We start from the raw sequence: 22,164 nt of genomic DNA on the forward strand, positions 1-22,164 counted from the left end.
ATTAAAATTTTCCATACTTTCTTTAGAAATTTTCAAAATTTTTCAGCTCGCGCTTCGCGCTCGCATTTTTTGATTGTTGAAATATGTAACGCCTTCATGGCTAAGTGCAAGCGGTCCTTAACAGGTACCAGTTCAAAACGTATATAAAAATTTTCTGCTCGCGCTTTGCGCTCGCATTATTAATACTCATCCTTTTCATGATTTACAAAACATGAATAAAGTGTCTCGTTCAGTAAATATTATAGGACTAAATCTCGAAATTTTCCGCTCGCGCTTCGCGCTCGCATCAATTGTCTTCTTATATACCTATTCTGCTTGAGTTACAAAAAGTGCTTAGCATTTCCATTCTTTAGGTGAAAATGTCAAAAAAAGTCAGTTCGCGCTTCGCGCTCGCATTATTTGATTGTTAAATGCTAACTGCATGCAGTCTTTAACAGGTATCTTTTCCATCAGTTCATTTCTGCTCGCGCTTTGCGTTCGTAGTAATTATTAAGTTGCATACACATTTTTTTCAGGAAAAGAAACATTGCCCAGAATGTTCAAATTTTACTGAGGAAAAAATACATAAAATTTCCAAAAAATTAGCTCGCGCTTCGCGCTCGCATCATATAAATAAGGATGATATTATATATGAATTTATAAGAATAAAACTAAGAAGTGACTAATGAGGACTACCCCTTCAAAGAAACAAACACAAATCATCTTCGAGCTGCCGATCGGGGAAAATATGGCTGAAACCCCCCCCCCCCTATTGGCGAAGGCTGGATCCGCCCCTGTGTCCCCCCCTACCTTTTGGGAGAGATTTCCGCCCCTGGATTTGTGTAGTATAAGTAACGTCACTTTACTTTTTTAACTGAAATTAAAATTAAAAAGTTTCCAATATGATGATTTCATTTTTATGATTATGAGGGCGAAAGTCTCGATTGAAATCGAGCAAACAGTCAAAACACATGCATATTTTCATGTACAACCATTATCTTCACTTCTTATATTCGTGTAATCCTGCTCACTCACTAAGATCGTACCCGATCGGACCCAAGTGAAATTGACAAATCAAAATACCAATCGAAAGCTTATAAACTTATACTACTTAAAGGTCAAGTCTACCCCAGAAAAATAAGAAAGTTATGTCACTTTAAAGTTTCACAAAACAGTGATATACACAACGTGACATGCAAATGAGACAGTCGATGATGTCCCTCACTCAGTTCTTTTTGGTTTTTTCATTGTTTGAATTATGTTTATTTTATTTTTTATTTTTACAGATAAGCACATAGTATTAAACAATGCTAATTCCACATGATTGTTCAGGGATGAACTATATGATTGTTGTTTTACTTGAAAATGAGGAGAAAATGAGAATATTTCATATGAAAATGTACGAAGCTTACATTTACGTGTTAGTAGCTTTAAGCTTTCGATTGGTCTATGATTAGTTTCACTTTTGGTTCCGGTCTGGGCCTGTAGGCCTGTTGTAATCGATTTTTTTTTCATTAATCTTTGTCATAATGTCTTCAGTTTGGGTACCGTTTATGTCTATAACATTATGTTAATATGCCCCGCTTGAGTTGGTATGGCTAATTGGATCTCTCTTGTGTTAATGTAATAATAATAATAATAATAAGAAGAAGAACAATAGGCATTTATATAGCGCCATCTATCTATAAATATTCTGTTCAGGGGCGCGATGTTAATATCATATTACCACGGCTTAGCAATGTATATGAAATATTGTATCTATCTTGTTACTTAAAGGTCAAGTCCACCCCAGGAAAATGTTGATTTGAATAAATAGAGAAAAATCAAACAAGCATAGTGCTGAAAATTTGATCAAAATCGGATGTAAAATAAGAAAGTTATGATATTTTAAAATTTCGCTTATTTTTCACAAAACAGTTATATACACAACTCTGTGGTATGCAAATGAGAGAGTCGATGATGTCCATCACTCACTATTTCTTTTGTTTTTATTGTTTGAATTATACAATATTTCAATTTTTACCAATTTGACATCAAGGACCAACTTCACTGAACCGTAAAATGTAATAATAATGGTAATGCCACATGTTCAGGGAGGAATAAAACTTTGTTTCACAGGACAAGGAGAAAATTAGAATATTCCATATTTCATATAATAAAACAAAAAAAAAGTGTCAGTGGAGAAAAAGAAGAATGCAGTGGTATATAGGTGAGCGAAAAAAAAGAAGGAAACTAGACAAATGTAATTGTAAGAGGTGGAGGAGTTGGTTTTTACATTCGTAATAATGTTGAATACTCCCATGTAACAGAGTTTGATATCAATGAATGCCACGTAGAAGGTATATTCTTGGAATTGAAACTTTGTAATAATTCTATATATGTCACATCTATTTACAGACCACCTTGTCAGCCCATTGGTTTATTTGTTGATTCATTATGTGCAATACTGGATAAAATAAATATGTCTTGTAAAAAACTGTATTTACTAGGGGATTATAATATCGACTTGTTAAAAGTGAATATGAATTATGAGGTTAATATTTTTTTAGACACTTTGATATCTTATTCCCTGAACACTTTAATTCGTTATCCAACCAGAGTCACCGATCACTCTGCGACTCTGTTGGATAACATCTTCACCAATGACGAAAGTGTTTTTTTGTCAGGTGCATTGTTTTCAGACATAAGTGATCACTTTCCTGTTTTTTGTTTAAGTAACACCATTCTTAACTGTAATAAATATAATAATATATCTGGGAAGCGGCGTAACATCACAGATCAAAACATTGCTAAATTCATTCTTGAATTAAATGAAGTTGTCTGGAATGTTGATCATGAAGATCCTAATAAGTCTTATGATAAGTTTTTAGACAAATTTTTACATGCATACAATGTATGCTTTCCATATTCCTCTTTTTCCATAACCAATAAGAATAGGAGCTTTAAGCCATGGATGACAAAAGAAATACAAAAGTTAACTAAAAGAAAATGTAAGATGTATAAGAAATTTATTAAGAATCCATCTGAATATAGGAAATGTGTTTATAAGAAATCAAGAAATAAACTCACAAATTTAATTAAAAAAAAAAAAAAAAAGAATATTATCGATTACAGTTCCAAAATGCCTCTGGTGATATGAAACAAACATGAAAAGTGATTAACAAAACACTTGGTCGTTCTCAAAAGAAAACTGGTCTTGATAAAATTACATACCAGGATCAGGTCTTAACAGATAATAAAGTGATATGTAATACAATAAACAAATACTTTGTTAACATTGGTCCGAAGTTACATTCTGAATTTACATCTAATATAAATACTCAATCTGATTTATTAAAGTATATTACTAAAAACGACAAATCTTTATTTTTGTCCCCAATAACTCCTAAAGAAATATTGGATATTGTAACTGGTTTTAAAAATAATTTCAGTGCTGGTGTTGATGGTATTGATGTCAAGGTTGTAAAGAAGTCAATACATGTAATTGCTAAATTATTATGTGATATATTCAATTCTTCTTTTGTTACTGGGATTTTCCCAGACCAGCTTAAGATTGCAAGAGTGGTCCCTGTTTTTAAATCTGGTTCTCCTGACATTATTTCAAATTATCGTCCAATTTCCGTTTTATCCATTTTTTCAAAAATATTAGAAAGATGTATTTATTCTCGTTTACATAGTTTCATTTCTCAGTGCAATATTCTTAACAATAATCAGTTTGGTTTTAGAAAAGGGCACTCCACATCTTCGGCCTTAGCAGAATTTGTATATAAAGTCACAAGGGCATTAGATAAACAGGAAACAATGATTGGTCTTTTTATTGATTTAAGCAAAGCTTTTGACTCACTTGATCATGATTTATTATTACGTAAATTAAGTTATTATGGAATTAGGGGGGTTGCACTCAGTTTATTTGACAATTATTTTCAAAATCGTAAACAGTTTGTTTCGATTGATAATTTTTCTTCCTCGTTGCAAGGTATAAGATGTGGAGTGCCTCAAGGGTCGATCCTCGGCCCACTTCTGTTTATAATTTACATTAACGATTTAAGTAATGTCTCCAAAATTGTGGACTCTATATTATATGCAGATGACACCAGCTTGTTCATGTCCCATAAAAATGTTCAAACTTTACAAAATATTTTCAATAAGGAACTGAAATATGTATCTAACTGGCTTACTGTTAATAAATTAACCTTAAATGTTAAGAAATCAAATTTTTTGGTTTTTACAAATAAAAATAGATCACAATTCAAATTTGAGGTTTGTTTAAATGATAAGCCAGTTAATGAAGTAACATTTACTACCTTTCTAGGTGTTAATGTTGATAATAAGTTAACTTGGAATGAACATGCTGGTGTTATCTGCAATAAAGTTGCCAAAATCGTTGGTGTTATGTATAAACTCCACACATTGCCGAAGAATATTCTTCTTTTATTGTATAATACCTTGATTTTACCATATTTGAATTATTGCAATATAGCCTGGGGTAATGCCTTCCAAACACATATTAACATAATATTTCTTTTGCAGAAAAAGGCAATGAGAATTATAACTCACTCTTCTTATCTCTCCCATTCTGGACCATTGTTTACATCTTTGAAAATTGTGAATATAATGGATTTGAATAGAATGAATATTGCACTTTTCATGTTTTTCTATAAAAAAGATCTCTTGCCAAATTCACTTAAGAATTATTTTTTATTAAACACATCTGTACATACTTATTCAACAAGAAATGCCCAAAATATCCATATTCCACAGTGCAGTACTTCCATCTTCAAAAACAGCATATTTTATCAAGGACCAGTTATTTGGAACTCAATTCCTTCTGACATTCAATCAAGCCCTTCGGTATCTGTTTTTAAAAGGAAATACAAAACATTTTTATTGTCTAAGTCTTAGATTTATTTTTGGTTCCCCCCCCCCATTCTCATTCGGTTAAGGTTTAGTTAGGTGTTTGTTTGTTTGTTATGTTTTTTTTTTTTTTCTCATTGAATTTGTGATTATATGATGTTTTTAATATTTCTTTAACTTTAAGTACATTTTTTGTTATGGGTTGGCCTCACACAAGGTTTCTTCCTTTTTGGTCATTACCTTCCTCACTTTCTTTAAATTTGATGTTCATTGTATTTACATTGTTTATTTCTTTATGTATTTTTATCTTGATCTCTTGAGGAGAAATAAATGAAACTTGAAACTTGAATTGGGAGTCGTGAAGATGTAAGGATATAAATGGAGAGAATAGAAAAGAGAGGAAAGGATTAAGGGAGGAGAAACCAGGAGGAGAAAAAGAGGAGAAAGGAACAGATCACGTTCATCACATCTTGACATGTACACATCATATCCTATCACTTAAAGATGGTAGCAGGAAAATTGCAGTGAGATGTAAAAACAATAAAAAGTTCAATATATTTACATATTAAAATAGTAAAATGATGATAGCAAACGATGTAATTGAACTGTGGAATCGTCAACATACAAAGTAAAACAAAATTAGATTGATTACATGTTATTTAAAAGATTTACCAAAAAAATGGAAGAGAGATGGAAGAGAGAAATGATTGAATAAACATTTTTTGGGGATCTTAGTCTTCCATTATATTATATTATATAGGCGTATATGGCTGACTGAAAGGATCATTCAAAACATCATTTCACTGAGAAACCAAACACTCTAGATAGAAGTTGCAATATTCTTAATATGTTAAACAAGCCTTATCCGTGATAAGCGAGGATGGGTATATATAGATGCTCCCCTTAATATTATAACGTAATCATTATTTACCCCTCCCCCCACCCGAAAAAAAAATGTCATGATCCTTTTATAGAGACATGACCTATCTTAACAATCATGAATGCAAAACGGTGTATCATTTAAGAAAATGTTACGATACTTTGTATGAGAACTTTATATATAACTTCATGTTTGTAAAATTGATCACAATTCGGCCTTTGGCTGCGATGATCTTTTAATAAACTATTTTATCTATCTATCTATCTATCTATCTATATATCTATCTATTTATCTTATCTCTCCCCACCAAGTTTCTAAATTGTAATACTTTTTTTCGTGACATCATTTTATCAATATATATGTAGCCCTCCCTCCTGGCTGCTATTGTTTCAAGCAGTTTCCCGCTTATTATCGTTGACCTCTGCATTTTTTTTACCCAACTTACTTTTACATGTTTATTTATGATACAGTTTTGAGTCTTATACATTATCCATACATCTTATACATCTTATATCTTATACATTTTTCGATTGTCACACAAATGTATTCATCTTTGTTATTGTTATTGTATGAATTTTTTTATTTGTAGTTCATCTTGAATAAAATGCAGAAACTCCGGCTGCCAAAAAATCGCTCACCGCATTTTTTTTTTGCTTTGCTTTCCGAAACCATGACTCACACATTGTACTCTCATCCTACACAATTTTATCATTCGAAAGAGAAATGACTGTTTTCACTTCAATCAGCTTACTGATTTCATATTTCTCGGAATCCTCTCAAGATAAGATTATGATGTCTTGCAAATAAATTCGTCACAATCCATCCTTATCACGGATAAGACCGTGATTTCGTGAATTTTCATGATATTCATTTTAGGGAAATTTGATTTTCGGCGGTGATTGAGGTCAAAGTCAAATTCGATATAATCAGCCCATTATTAGATTGTTGACATATGCCTACTTACCGAATGGAAGGACAGTGACAATGGCAAGGCTCATTATCTTTCTTTATGTGTCACTGTTTGTAATGAAATAGATATGATCACATGCATATCAGTGAACACAGAGCAATATGCTTCATTCTTTCATATACATAGTTGTCTTTGTATTGTGCATATATTATTGTTGAAGCACAAGAAAACAAGTAATCACAATTGGAACGGTTGAAATTTGAATTCATCACTGGCAGGTTTTGGTATCAATCATTCACTAATCAGTGAGTATTATTATTTCGTTATACATAATTTTCGAATAAAACGGTTATTGTGATGTTAGAGAAATGAATGCAATGTAGGTGGAATAGAGACTTGTTGCTCCCTGTTCGCAAATTAAACTGCGATCCGTTTGGGGTGGCAAATAGTGATTTTACGATATAATATTAATAAGAATTTATATACCCACTCTCGCTTTTTAAAGATAGGTTTGTTTAACATATAAAGGAAACTACAACTTCTATTTAAAAGTGTTTACATTGTTTAGTTTGTTTTCAGTGATCTTGTCAGTCAGCCACATATTAGGTCTATGGTAGACTATGATCAAAATTTATTACCTCATTACATAAAATTATACTTGATAATTTTCGAAAGAAAGGTTATTGTGATAGAGCAATAATGCACTGTAGGTGGAAGATAAACTTGTTGCACTCTGTTTGATAAATCAGACTGCGATCCGTTTGGTCTATATTTAAAGAAACGTTGAAGATGAGTATAATCATGAACCAATATTTCTTTGTTGATGCTAGTGGCAATTAGTTCTGTTGCCCTAGAATAAAAGAAGCTTTAAAAGTTGAAGGGTTATTCAATCTTCCCCATGTTCCCAGGGGAGATAACACTTAATATCTTGTTAGCTCGAGAGCACTAGCGTTTCTTTTAAAAATGTAACTGAAGTTCAAATGTCAGTCATATAAATAATACATGATTTATTCTTGTGGTTTATATTGTAAATTATTAAGTAACTCTTTAACTTAAATTTGACACCTTGCTTGCGTCACAATTGGAACGGGTCACAAAGTTATGGTCATTCGAATGCGAAGGGTACAAAACCTACTTTTTCCAATATTTTTTTCGATGTACGTGCACGAAACCAACTTGTTGCAAGGTTTTGATTTCATCAGAGTTTTCCCTTCAAACTTCAGTGAAATGCTATCACCACTTTAAAAAATTTTGTGAGTGACTGGCATTTACAATATGCTTCAAAAGCTTCAATCTCTGTCAGGGGCGGAAATCTTTCATAAAAGGTAGGGGGGACACAGGGGCGGATCCAGCCTTCGCCAATAGGAGGGGGGCGGAAATTTGTTTCAGCCATATTTTCCCCAATCGGCAGCTCGAAGATGATTTGTTTGTTTCTTTGAAGGGGTAGTCCTCATTAGTCACTTCTTAGCTTTATTCTTATGAATTCATATATAATATCATAATCCTTATTTATATGATGCGAGCGCGAGCTAATTTTTTGGAAATTTTATGTATTTATTCCTAAAATTTGAACATTGTGGGCAATGTTTGTTATCCTGAAAAAATTACTACGAACGCAAAGCGTGAGCAGAAATGAACTGATGGAAAAGATACCTGTTAAAGACTGCGTGCAGTTAGCATTTAACAATCAAATAATGCGAGCGCGAAGCGCGAGCTGATTTTTGTTTACATTTTCACCTAAAGAATATAAATTCTAAGCGCTTTTTGTAACTCAAGCAGAATAGGTATATAAGTAGACAATTGATGCGAGCGCGAAGAGCGAGCGGAAAATTTCGAGATTTAGTCCTATAATATATACTGAACGAGACACTCTATTCATGTTTGTAAATCATGAAAAGGATGAGTATTAATAATGCGAGCGCAAAGCGCAAGCAGAAAATTTTTATATACGATTTGAACTGGTACCTGTTGAAAAGGTACCTGTTAAGGACTGCTTGCACTTAGCCATGAAGGCGTTACACATTTCAACAATAAAAAAACGCGAGCGCGAAGCGCGAGCTGAAAATTTTTGAAAATTTCTAAAGAAAGAATGGAAAATTTTAATCAAATTTTGTAATCGTGAACAGGGTAGCTATATAATTCAACAATTGATGCGAGCGCGAAGCGCGAGCAGAAAAAAAATCGAGATTTAGACCTAAAAATGGGCCACTCTGTTCATGTTTTGTAAACAGCCATAGGCTGATCGAGGGCTTTTTACCGTGTTTAAATAAAATAAATCAATCAAAATCAATGTTTTGTAAATCATGAAAAGGATGAGTTATAGGGGGTCTTCCTACATTAATAATGCGACCACAAAGCGCTAGCAGAAAATTTTGGATATTGTGATCTGAAACTGGATAATGATTTAAATAGAGAACGAGTTGAGTATTTGAATAAACATGCGCGCGCGTGTTTCATATTTAGACCTAGAATCTAGGCAGTCTAAATACATCTTTAATCATGAAAATCATTAAACTTTGATATTCCGATCTGAAAAAAGAGTCAATTACAGCTTTATATTTCAAGCATTTTGTAGGAAAATTGTAAGATGGATATGGATCGCACTTAAAAAAAAGAGCTAAAATTTTCATTATTATTATTTTGAGTTTTGACATAGGACAGGGACATCCTTATGACATGTAATGAAAATGATGACTATCTTCCTATTCCTCTTGCTAAGCGCGAGATGAAACAAAAGGGACAATTTAACTATTAAATTAATATCATATTTATTAATGCCTAATGAGGGCGCGAAATCTGATGATATTATGGCATAAGAACTGGACATTTCACTTTTGTAATTATGAATAGGATGCATCAGTTAATATATTTTTAACCATTAATGCGAGCGCAAATCGCGAGCTAAAATTTTTGATAAACTGTCATGTAAAGGGGATTTTAAGTAGTTTGTTGCATAATCAATATTGAAACATACTTAACTCGCCAATCAAAATGCCAGCCTGCAGCGCTAGCTGATACGTCTTGATAATCAGATCTGAAAAGGGATATTTTGAAAACTTTATGGAATACACGAAAATAATAGGTACCTGATAAATCAAAATTTGCGAGTGCGCAGCGCAAGCAGCAAATGTTGATAAAAATATTTAAACCATTAAACTGACATTTTTACAGAGCACTTTTTAAAAATCAATTTGTAAATCACACAAAATAATGAAAGTTCGATTTCCGAGGTGAAATATGTTTTGTGTATTGACTTACAAACTTGATATTTGAGCTCCATATTGAACAAGATATGTAAATCACCTAAAAGGCAATGCGAGCGTGAAGCGCGAGCGAAAATTTTATATAGTGGCACGAAAGATTATTTTTATTTTCCAAGTCTTCCCCTCATCTTATTTTATGCACTCGTCGTCCTTCTTTTCTTTTCCTCCTCTCTTTTCCATCTTTTTTCCTTCCTTCTTTCTTTCCCTTTTTTCTTTTTTGCTCCGCCAATAGGGGGGGGGGGCCTAGGCCCCCCTAGATCCGCCTATGGGGACAAGGGCGGGAAAATTTGACAAGCAAAAAAAAGGTTATCATCCCAAAAGTACGGTCATCTCGTCCCAACTCGTCCCAAAATACATGTTTTATTTCGATTTAGAATAATGCATTTCTTACCATCATAAAAGACAAAAAATATTAGGGGGGACAATTGATATTGTGTCCCCCCTACTATTTTGAGTAGGGGGGACACGTCCCCCCTGTCCCCCCTGGGATTTCCGCCCATGATCTCTGTTGAACACGTCATTCAGGGATACTTTTTAATCCTTTTTGCACCAAGACCTTCAACGTTTTCACACTACTTTCCCTGGCGACGCCCATAGTCTTGCATTGAGCTTTAAACCACTGCGGGATTGGGAAGAAGAACATCTATCCCATGCCAAATAATTATGTACAAGTCACCAAGATGTGCTCAATCAAAATTCTAGCGAAACACCAGTTATGTGACATTCACTCACAAAAGAATTAAGCAGAATGGATACAATTTCACTGAAAAAAAAAAAAAACCAAAATCTTACAAAGTTGGTTTCGTGCATGTACATTAAAACCAAAAACTTGGAAAAAGTAGGTTTTGTACCCTTCGCCTTCGAACGACCATAACTCTAACGGTTGTGACACAAGCAAGGTGTCAAATTAAAGTTGATGAGTTACTTGGTTATGTGAAGTAGAAATCACAAAAATGAATAATGTATTTTTGATTTAGCTGACCTTTGAACTTCGGTTACCTTTTTTAAAAGAAACACCCTGTACTTTCTTTGCTTATTATTTGATATGGAAATTTCAACAAGTCTGGAATCTTGAATCCTGAATGACTATCCATTAGTCCTATATAAATACGAATCTTGCAATACTGAGATACAATTTTGTGTGTTTTATTCAAACCAATAAGATAAGATAAGATTGATTTTATTTATACATTAAAAGCCCAAACAGTTCACAGACTGATTGGGGCCATGTGGAACATAATATACAGTTGACATAATAAACATTTTAAAACCAGTATTTAACGAACAATATAATGAAAAAAATACGTTAACCTAAACAGAAGCATCAATGAAATATTACAAATGAATCATAGAAAGGTGAAGAGGAAGGGAGAAGAAAAAAGGAAGAAGAAGAAGGGAAAATGGAGAAGGAGAAGAAAATGACAACGGAGAAGAAAAAGACAACGGAGAAGAAAACAGAAGAAGAAAAGAAGAAGAAAAAGAATAATAATGATAACAAGAAGAAGACGAAGAAATGATATACCGTTCTCAAAAACATCAATGATATACAAAATAAAATATCTATCGGTAATTCGAACAAAGCGGTGCATACAAGCCTATATTACAAGGTAATAGTAAATGTGAACATGAAAAAGTAAAATGTCAAAGTAAATTCATGTTTCTACATAATGGACAATCGAGCACAAGAAAATTAATACATGAATTATCAATGTTAAAAGCTAAACATATCAAAATGACTGGAAAATTTATGATAACTGAACATGCACTGAACATAATTATAAAGCATTAAAAACTTGGTTTACTGAAGCTTGCCATTACAATTTTATTTCAAGGATAATCATCAATGATTGACAATAATTTGAGGAGATATAGCGTCATCTTTAGTCTACTAACCAGCATTTCAGTCATTGACTAATTCATTAGAATTAAAAAATAAATCAAATTCCCCTTCCGATTCAAATTTTGTGCACAATTGTATAAAATCAGTAACTTTGTTGAAGTATGCTTGTTTCTGTATAATGATCATACACATTGAAAAATATTTGTAATAACGCTGGTAATATTTTTTAATTTTCATAAATGTATTATTTTGGGGAAAACAAATTTATGATCATGATGAGGATTTAACCATACATGCAAACTTATCGCCAGTGATGTTACTGATGGACCCTACTTTATATGAATTCATTTCCCTTCTAATCTGTAATCGCTTACAGCAATGCCACCCTTTTCTCTAGTGACATTGGTCATTACCACACTATTGGTCCTATCATCCAAAGGATGTACTGCTTGTAAATGCATTCAGATAGCTGATGAATCCAAGATATGCCTCTCTGACTTTGGTAAGTGGAAATAAACAAAGTAGTATATTATATATATATATATATATATGTGTGTGTGTGTGTGTATATATATATTTATATATATGTGTGTATACATATTCATTTCAGCTTCTATGTTTACACGAAAGATGATGACACACAAGGAGCCTCGGAGGCGGGGATGACTTTTTTTTCAAATACCCCTCGACTTGTGATGAATGCCCCTTTTCATTAAAAATTTTACTTAGATTTGCCTTTATGAAAAATATCATACTTTACACCGCATGCTTCATTTCTTTTTGATAAATTGACATCTTTACCTCTGATTGTCATAATTATATTCCATATTCTAAAAGGGACCATTTTAGCAAACGGATACTTTTTTTAATTATTCAAATTGAAAAGTGTCCCATATCTCCCACACCTTCACATATATGATCGAGTTCCATATTTACACAAAACCATTTTGTTTTTGTGCATGTGTTTAAAAATATTATAATAATTATTGCCATTCTGATGATTTTATAAGTAAACCTGCATGCAGCTATATAAAGTTATAGCTATAATGTCCAACTTTGAATTTGGAAACTTTACATTATGAATTCCTTTATCATATCATTCCTCATGGCAAAAAATGAGATAAAATGAAATAAAATATTAAATTAGTAAAAGTATAAATTTTATTTTACAAAAAATCAGAACAATTTATTTAAAAATATCCACGTAGGTTTGATTAAACCCTTCCTCACTAATTGTATAGGCCTACATGCATACAAGTTCGGATTTGTTATTCATTACGTTATTATTGAAATCAGTGAGCCCGAATGAAGGCTAATCTTCAATCCGGGGGGGGGGGGGGGCACTTCCATTGACGAGTGGATACCAGGCGCGACCAACGAAACGCTTAAAGAAGATTTTTTTTTCAAGATCGGGCACGTTACGTACGTAACGTATTAAGGGTGTCAAAACACTAAAATACTGAAAAAGGGGTATATATTTTGCTAGGAAAGATACGTGTTCACGGTCAAATTTTTGAGGGTATAAAAAGACTAAAAATGCTTTATAAAGGATGTACTTTTTGCCCAACATGCACTACGTGTTTAGAGTACGATAAGCGAGGTGTGGGAGGTGTGGGAGGTGGGGCGGTACTAAACCCAGTGTAAGTATTAAAAGGTAAAGCCGACGTCCGTGATGATGGCCTACCGTATCATAGTAATTAAAATATCACTGTACTTGTCAGGGGCGGATCCAGGTTTTTCCAAACTGAGGGGGGGGGGGCGCATTTTTCCGAGGAAAAATTTAACAAGCAAAAAAAAAGAGGGTTTTAACCACTAAATCAAGCGTATTTCGTCCACGAAAAAAAAATTGACAAGCAAAAAAAAAAAATTCAAAGGGGGGGGGGGGGGCACACCTATTTTTAACAGCATTTTTACATTACAATTTTAATTGTACCTTTCAAAGGGGAGGGGGGCACGGGCCGGCTTTGCCCCCCCCCCTGGATCTGGCAGTGGTACTTGTTTAGGGGGTCAATTCAGGTGTACCGTTTTGTTTCCAACACTTGTTAAGGGTAGGGTTTCACACGCCAATATGGAAAATTACTTGTTTAGGGTGCTTTTCGAAACCCCGTGGTCGCGCATGGTATACGCTCGTCAATGGAAGTGTCACCCCCTGGGCCTTCATTGCTTTAATAACTTTTGAAACTTCCCAATCTCTTTCTTCAACTATTGTTGACCCATACAGCTATCTCTGGCACTCTTCTAGAGACGAACTCAATAGTTGGAACAAACTCATCCCACGACGACCTGATCGACTACCGTGTCTCCGTCGGTAATGTACATCGTAGTTCTCGAACACTTCCTTCTGAGATGACCATCCGTACAGAAACACATACATGTGGATTCACCGACCTCCAGACCAACAGAACTTACTTCATCGCTGGACAAAGTAATATATTTTGATATTTTGAAAGGGTTTCAAATTGCTCTTTTGTCTCAACTTTCAGTATGGAATAAAATTATGATTTTGATTAAGCTTCATTGCAAAAGTTTGGTCTACTTGCTCAATTCAGTAAGAAAATCCTGAAAATTTAAGCTAAGTACATATATTTTTCAAAACAGTTTTCCCATTCTCTTTGACAGCCCCGCCCCTAATCTTACATGGATCTGCTCGCCATTACGTAAAATTGATTAGATTCCAAGGTCAATTCATAATAAGCAGGGGCCGCGGAATGGTTTTCAAAGTGGGGGGGCTGACCATGCTAAAAATCACAATCGTATGGTCATTTTTACATTTTTGTACAAGGTTTTGGAAAAATGTGGGGGGGGGGGGCTGAAGCCCCCCCCCAGCCCCCACCCCCGGTTCCGCGGCCCCTGATTAGGTGAGGGAAGAATTTGAAAATAATAAAGAAAAAATCTTTCATTTCGCTATATAATTTTTTTTGTAGAGGTATAAACGAGGTTCGCGCTTGCATAGCATGTTTGATGAGATACATAAAATTCTTGCTCAATAGGCTGATATGGAACTCAAAATATCAAGTTTTAAAGTCAATATACAAAACATATTTCAGCTCCGACATCTTTGTTTGATTTACAAATTGATTTTCAAAAAGTGTTCTGTAAAATGTCCGTGTATTGTCTCAGTATCAACACTTTCAGCTCGCGCTGCGCACTCACATTATTTGATTTGTCAAGTACCTATTCTCTTCGTGTATTCGTGTATCGGGGGGAATAGGAATAGGAATTGGGTGCGTCGTGGTCTAGTGGTTCTGACTCTCGCCTTTGAAAACAGAGGGTCGTGGGTTCGAATCCTAGCCATGGGGTGTTTTTCTTCAGCAAGAAATTTATCCACACTGTACGTGCCGCACTCGACCCAGGTGAGGTGAATGGGTACCCGGCAGGAGTAATTTCCTTGCATGCACTGAGCGCCGGTGATGGTAGCTCGAGCTAAAGCCGGGGTAATAATAGCAGCGCTTTGTATCCTTAGGCAAAAAGCGCTTTATAAATCCAGCTATTATTATTATTCCATAAAGTTTTTAAAAATATCCCTCTTCAGGTTTGCTAATTGCCAAAACCTAAGCTAATAGGGCTGCGCGCTCGTATTTTAATTGGTGAGTAATGTATACTTCTATTAAAAAAAATTACCTCTAAATCCCCTTTTCTTGACAGTTTCGGCTCGCGATTTGCGCTCGCATTAATTGTGAAAAATATATTTACCCATGCAACCTATTTATAATTACAAAAGTGCTTAAAATTTCCAGTTTTCAGGCCTTAATATCAACAAATTTTGCGCTGTCATTAGGCCTATTGGATTAATGAATAAAATAATAACATTTTCATGACTTCCTAATAATCAAATTGTCCCTTTTTTCAGAGAAGGAATATCGACAAGTTTTATCTCGCGCTTAAGATGAAGAGGAATAGGAAGATATCATTTTCATAATATAATGACAAAATGTCCTTAGAATGTCCCGGTCTTAGGTCAAAACAATAATAATAAAAATATCAGCTCGCTCTTCGCATCATTTATTAAGTGCGATCCATATCCACTGCACAATTTACTTAATCAAATATTTTCAACTCGCGCTTCGCACTCGCATTATTAAGTTATTTTTTTTTTGGGGGGGAGGCCCCTCTGGTCTTCCTTCCCCTTATATGTCTGTCTCTCTCTCTATATATTTTTTTCGGGGAGGGGGGCATTGATCCTTCGCCCCCTTGATCCTTTTCTCTACCTTTAATATCCTTCTTTCCTCTCCCACCTCTTCCTTTTATTTTCTTCTTCCTTCCCATTTCCCGTTTTTTTTTCCTTTTGTCTCGCCTGCGTAGCGGAGCGAGACATAGGTATCACTATTTCCGGTGTCGGCGTCGTCGTCGTCGTCGTCAACCATTGTGTTGTACACCCAATAACTTTATATAGCTTCGAGGCGGGATCACCAAATTCATACCAGAGGTCCATCTCCTGAAGGCACAGGTCAAGTTCGAATATGAGTCGAATTTGAATAAGGTCAAAGGTCAATGAACTTTCCATGACTGGCACTGTGCTGTGTTGTACACATAAATAACTTTCTATATCTTCGAGGTGCATGGGATCACCAACTTCATACCAGAGGTCCATCTCCTGAAGGCACAGGTCAAGTTCGAATATGAGTCGAATTTGAATAAGGTCAAAGGTCAATGAACTTTCCATGACTGGCACTGTGTTGTGTTGTACACATAATAACTTTGTACACCCAATAACTTTCTATAGCTTCGAGGTGGGATCACCAAATTCATACCAGAGGTCCATCTCCTGAAGGCACAGGTCAAGTTCGAATATGAGTCGAATTTGAATAAGGTCAAAGGTCAATGAACTTTCCATGACTGGCACTTTGCTGTGTTGTACACATAACTAACTTTCTATATCTTCGAGGTGGGATCACCAAATTCATACCAGAGGTCCATCTCCTGAAGGCACAGGTCAAGTTCGAATATGAGTCGAATTTGAATAAGGTCAAAGGTCAATGAACTTTCCATGACTGGCACTGTGCTGTGTTGTACACACAATAGCTTTCTATATCTTCGATTAAGGATTGCCAAATTCATACAAGAGGTCCATCTTTTGAAGGTGCAAGTCAAGTTCAAATGTGAGTTGAATTTGATTAAGGTAAAAGGTCAATGAACTTTCCATGACTGGCACTGTGCTGTGTTGTATACATAATAACTTTTTATATCTTCGAGGTAGGATTGACAAATTCATACAAGAGGTCCAACCATGGACCTAATAGGTCCATGGTTGTACACACAATAACTTTCTATAGCTTCGAGGTGGGATCGCCAAACTCGTAACAGAGGTCCATCTAAGTCATATAGCATACATGTAGTTTTGACATGCAGTCTCTTCATGACTGCAATATGCAGGCGAGACAACGCTTGGCGTTTGCCTTGTTTGTTTGCGTCTGCCTTTTTTTTTGGGGGGGGGGGGTGAGAGGCCCCTTTTCTCTCTAATCTTTCTTTTCTTCTTCTTTTTCTTTCCTCCCTTTCTCCCCCCCCCCCCATTTCCAAGGCCTTCTTTTCTTCTCTTCATCTGTCTGTCACCCCCTTTTTTTTTTTTTTTTTTTTTTTTTTTGGGGGGGGGCTTCGCTTCCAGCCCCCTGGATCTGTTCTCTATCTTTATTTATGTTCTTTCCCCTATTTCCCCCTTTCTTCTTCTTTTTTTCTTCTGCTACTGTCTCTCTTTTTTTTTTGGGGGGTGGGAGCAAGACCCCTCTGCCCCCTTCATCCGTGCCTGTTTAAACCAACTAAACACTGGACAAATTTATGCTTTGTTCTTTGAAGGACCATCATAAAAATTGGCCCGCTGGCTATAGCTTCTACTCCACTTACACGGCCGTTTAATTTTTGTCCACATGGCTCTCCATTAATTTACCGGAAACTTACACGCCACTTAGCAAGACCAGGAATTTATATCACAACAAAACCATTAAAATATAGCAATCGAAAAAAAAAATCGTCATAAGCATTTAACTGGAAGATGGTAGTATTATAAACACGGTTAATTATACCCCCGTGTATACCTTGATGTGTCCCCAAAATTTTGAATGTTTAGGTAAATATATAGCTATCACTCCCCCCCCCCCCCCCCCCCCACTGATCGGACCGGATTTACACCACTCACCGGCGGCGATCCTGGGGGGCACTGTGCACTTTTTGAAGCACTGAAAAGTGCCTTTTTACGCAAGAAAAATGCCCCCTCACTAACGTGTAATTTGTCCCTTTCACCCGATGAGGACCCATTTAAGGTGTTACCAATTGCCCTTATCGTATAAGTGCCATTTTTTTAAAGCAAAAAGCCCCCTCTCGAACGTGTTCTGTGCCCCTATAACCTGAGAAGGACCCGATTTATGTGTTAGAAAGTGCAATTTCTCGAAACTTTGCCATTTTTTTTTACCGAAAATGCCCCCTCTCGAAAGTGTTCTGTTCCCCTTTCACCTGAGAATGACCTGTTTTATGTGTGAACAAGTGCCCCTTGCCTTCTTGTAAGTGCTCTCTCTCTCGAATCAGTGCCCCTTTTTGCCCAAGAAAGGTGCCCCACACGAACGTGTTCTGTGCCCCTATCACATGAGAGGAACCCATTTTACGTGTTAACGAGTGCCCCTTTGAAACATGAAAACAGTATTTTAATTTGTATATGTTACTACAAACTTCTAAAGATAATCCTACGTGCCTTAAGCTTCATTGGTCATGTGAGTGGGGTAGATAAACAGAGGCGTACAGATGGGGCTCTTGCCCCATCTCCAAATGTTTCACAACCAAGGAAAAAAAGGAGAAAAGAGTGAAATATTATATTATTTTCGGAATATTAGTTGTCAAAATCTGTCACAAAATTTGATTTTCATTATAAAAATGTCAAAATTTTTGCTCGCTTGCAGCTTCTTATAAATTTACGTGATACGACATATCTCGCCCCTTCAAAATTTTTGCCCTATTACGCCACTGTAAATAAGTCTTTTTTTAAGATAGTGCCCTGTTCAAAATAAAAGGTGCCATTTTCCCCTGTGCCCCCCCCCCCCCACTTTCAACTTCGCTCCGCCGCCCCTGACACCACTGGATTCAGATGTTTAATCAACTTTTCCATAAACCACTTGCCACCACGGCAGTTTATAATCACTCGCGTCGCGTGCGGGTTCGTAATCACTCGCGTTTTCAATTTTTGGCGATTTTTTTTTTATATTTCGGTGCGATTTTTTTTAACGGTGTCTTCAATGGGACAGACATGCAGGGAAAATAAAATGAAATTGAAATTCGAGTTTCGTTTTAAGCCGGCAATTAAGTGCCTTAAAATAAAATGTACTCGACTACTGTTTTAACATAACAAACAAGCAAATCAGCCATGTGGCTCAACTAACTTAGAATAGATCCGGACTTCTACTGTGTCTTATATACGAGGACTCTGAGTCGGAACTTGCCATATCTGCCACATCGATATTACATCGTATCATTCCCATATGCGGACATGCCTGCATGCAATGGCCACAAGGCGGCCGGACCCGGCCGCGGTCGGACACGACGTGCATCGGTAGCATGGAGCAAGCTAACGTAAGTCGAGCTGAGTTAGATCCCACGTTATATATGAGCGCCGATTGTACCAATATTATATAGAACAATTATTTGTTATATAATCATTATTCATTAAATAATAACTATTATTTATATATAATTTACATTCTATTTGTAAATAATTACTATTATATAAAATAACATTTCTAATTATTTATATATAATTCCAAGTAATACTTCATTACTTGTAAATAATAGTTCGACATTTCATTATTTATAAATAATGATTATTTGTTTTTCATTATCTATAAATAATAATTTTTGTGTTTCATTATTTATAAATAATGACACTGCATACTTCATTATTTATGAATAATTGCAATTCGTTTTTTTATTATTTATAAATAAGTTTGTCGAGTTTTCTATTATTTGTAAATGATAATTATCTATTAACAATGCCAGTGCACATTTCTTTATTTATAAATAATTTGTTGAGTTTCCCATTATTTATAAATAATGACAATTCATCGTGTTTCATTATTTATAAATAACATTTTTGTTTGAATATCCCATTATTTATAAATAATAGAATGTCGAACTATTATTATTTACAAATAATGAAGTATTACTTGGAATTATATATAAATAATTAGAAATGTTATTTTATATAATAGTAATTATCTACAAATAGAATGTAAATTATATATAAATAATAGTTATTATTTAATGAATAATGATTATGTAACAAATAATTGTTCTATATAATATTGGTACAATTGGCGCCTCATATGTAACGTGGGGTCTAACTCAGCTCGACTCACGTTAGCTTGCTCCATGCTACCGATGCACGTCGTGTCCGACCGCGGCCGGGTCCGGCCGCCTTGGGGCCATTGCATGCAGGCATGTCCGCATATGGGAATGATACGATGTAATATCGATGTGGCAGATATGGCAAGTTCCGACTCGGAGTCCTCGTACAAGACACAGTAGAAGTCCGGATCTATTCTAATAAAGTTAGTTGAGCCACATGGCTGATTTGCTTGTTTGTTATGTTAAAACAGTAGTCGAGTACATCTTATTTAAGGCACTTGCCGGCTTAAAACGAAACTCGAATTTCAATTTCATTTTATTTTCCCAGCGTGTTTGTCCCATTGAAGACACCGTTAAAAAAAAAATCGCACCGAAATGAAAAAAAAATCGCCAAAAATAAAAAACGCGTGTGATTACCAACGCGACGCGAGTGATTACGAACGCAAGTGAATATAATAAGCCCTTACCACTATCATGCTCGTTGTAAAAGTTGTTAGCGTATTTAATTGTGTAATTAGCATTTCTAATACGTATATTTTGTTTCTTCTTTAAAATCATGCATAATTCATAGTTCAAGATGGACTGTACAGAATCAACCGTTGTTCATCAGTGGTGGCTAAATACGGTCCAGACAACGTCCCTTATCGTTACTCTGATGTAAAGGTCAATGTCAATGTCACATGTCCCATAGAGGAGGAGGAGGAGGAGAATAAAGAAAAGGAAGAGGATGATGGTGACAACTCAGCTGTTCTTTCAACATCTAATTTTGGTCTTCTGACTTTCTTAGTTTTGTGTGCCGGGATTTTGAAGAAATTCTAGATCGACCGTCATGATCATCTTGATAGGACCACAAAAATCTAATTAATTGTTTTACTTTTAATGTGTTTTCCCGAGGTAGCTGTATATCAGCAGTAGGGGAAGGGGTGTGAGTGCCCTTATATCTCTTCAAGTTGTGAAAAAAAAAGGAAAACAGGTGGAAATAGAATAAAGAAGAGGATATAAAATAGGCTAGGTAACTTTGTGATTGCAAAATAATATGACGTCACATATAGGTCGGTTTGCCACCCTATCAATAATCCTGGCCCTGTCTCGAGGTTTTAATACAGTATAAGAATTGCCGAATCAAAGACAAATTAATTAACAACCGTGATATGCCCTACATTTTACTCCCGAGTCATCGCAATATCTATATATCATGATTGATGAATATTATCATGCTGTGTAGGACACAGATTCTGGCTGTTACCAATGCATTGTATTGAAATCTATTTTAACATTTACCAGGGTTTTTTTTATTCGAAATGTGATCTTTTAAAAGACCATCTATGGCCAAACAATGTATTCTGATTAAACACGCAATTGAACCACACAAAAAGTTTGAGAAAAATCAAAATATTATGATAAACGCTTCTCTCTCTATTTGCCCCCTCCCCCCAAAAAAATGTTTTGGGATATAAAGTATATATAGGGCCTAATCAAAGAATGAAAGAAATAAATAAAAACTCAAAATATAGGTAAGTGCATGTTTAGAGAGAAAAAGGGAATGAAAATTATTTTGCCTAAATTAAGAAATCGGAAATTTGTATTTTTTAAAGAATGTTTTATTTTGTAATACTGTACTTATTTTACTTTATATCCACAATGCTATATAGGCATGGGTATACCTGTTCGTCGATTGTAGTCTCTCCTCTGGTGGTAGTACACTATCCATTAAATTGATTATAAGTGTATTTGGTTATCTTAATCCTACAAACTTATAACAAACATGCAACATGCACCGACATTATATCTGACTTAGCCTTGCAGTAAACAATTGTGATCGGAACATTTAGATTCATCGTGGTAAACAAAGTGAAAATTGTTCTTGTAATATCATTTTTTTCAACAGGAGTTGTGAAAAAAATCAATTAAATGGTTAAAAAAACTATTGATAAAAAAAACTTCTTGAGTTCTGATATTACTCTATGAAAACATAATAAACAAGGGCAAGGTGTAGGCTAGGCCCTTACTATATGTGCATTCAATAAATAAAATTTGAAAGAAAGTGAAAAAAAAGTTGGAGAGTAAAAGTTTGGGAGAGAGTGGAAGAGAAGGGGACAGAAAGGAAGAGAGAAAT

General features: G+C 35.0%; 1 protein-coding gene across 1 annotated transcript; it reads left to right on the forward strand.

Annotated features, from left to right (window-relative positions):
- The first annotated feature begins 6,726 nt into the window (after nucleotides 1-6,726).
- On the forward strand, nucleotides 6,727-21,980 carry LOC129259930 (uncharacterized). The gene is made up of 4 exons (XM_054898050.2): nucleotides 6,727-6,928; nucleotides 12,103-12,228; nucleotides 13,948-14,151; nucleotides 20,620-21,980. The coding sequence occupies exons 2-4, from the start codon at nucleotides 12,105-12,107 to the stop codon at nucleotides 20,865-20,867; spliced, it is 576 nt and encodes a 191-aa protein (XP_054754025.2). The 5' UTR covers nucleotides 6,727-6,928; nucleotides 12,103-12,104; the 3' UTR covers nucleotides 20,868-21,980.
- The last annotated feature ends 184 nt before the right edge of the window (nucleotides 21,981-22,164 follow it).

This window comes from Lytechinus pictus, unplaced genomic scaffold (genome assembly GCF_037042905.1).
Source record: "Lytechinus pictus isolate F3 Inbred unplaced genomic scaffold, Lp3.0 scaffold_19, whole genome shotgun sequence".
NCBI classification, from domain to species: domain Eukaryota; kingdom Metazoa; phylum Echinodermata; class Echinoidea; order Temnopleuroida; family Toxopneustidae; genus Lytechinus; species Lytechinus pictus.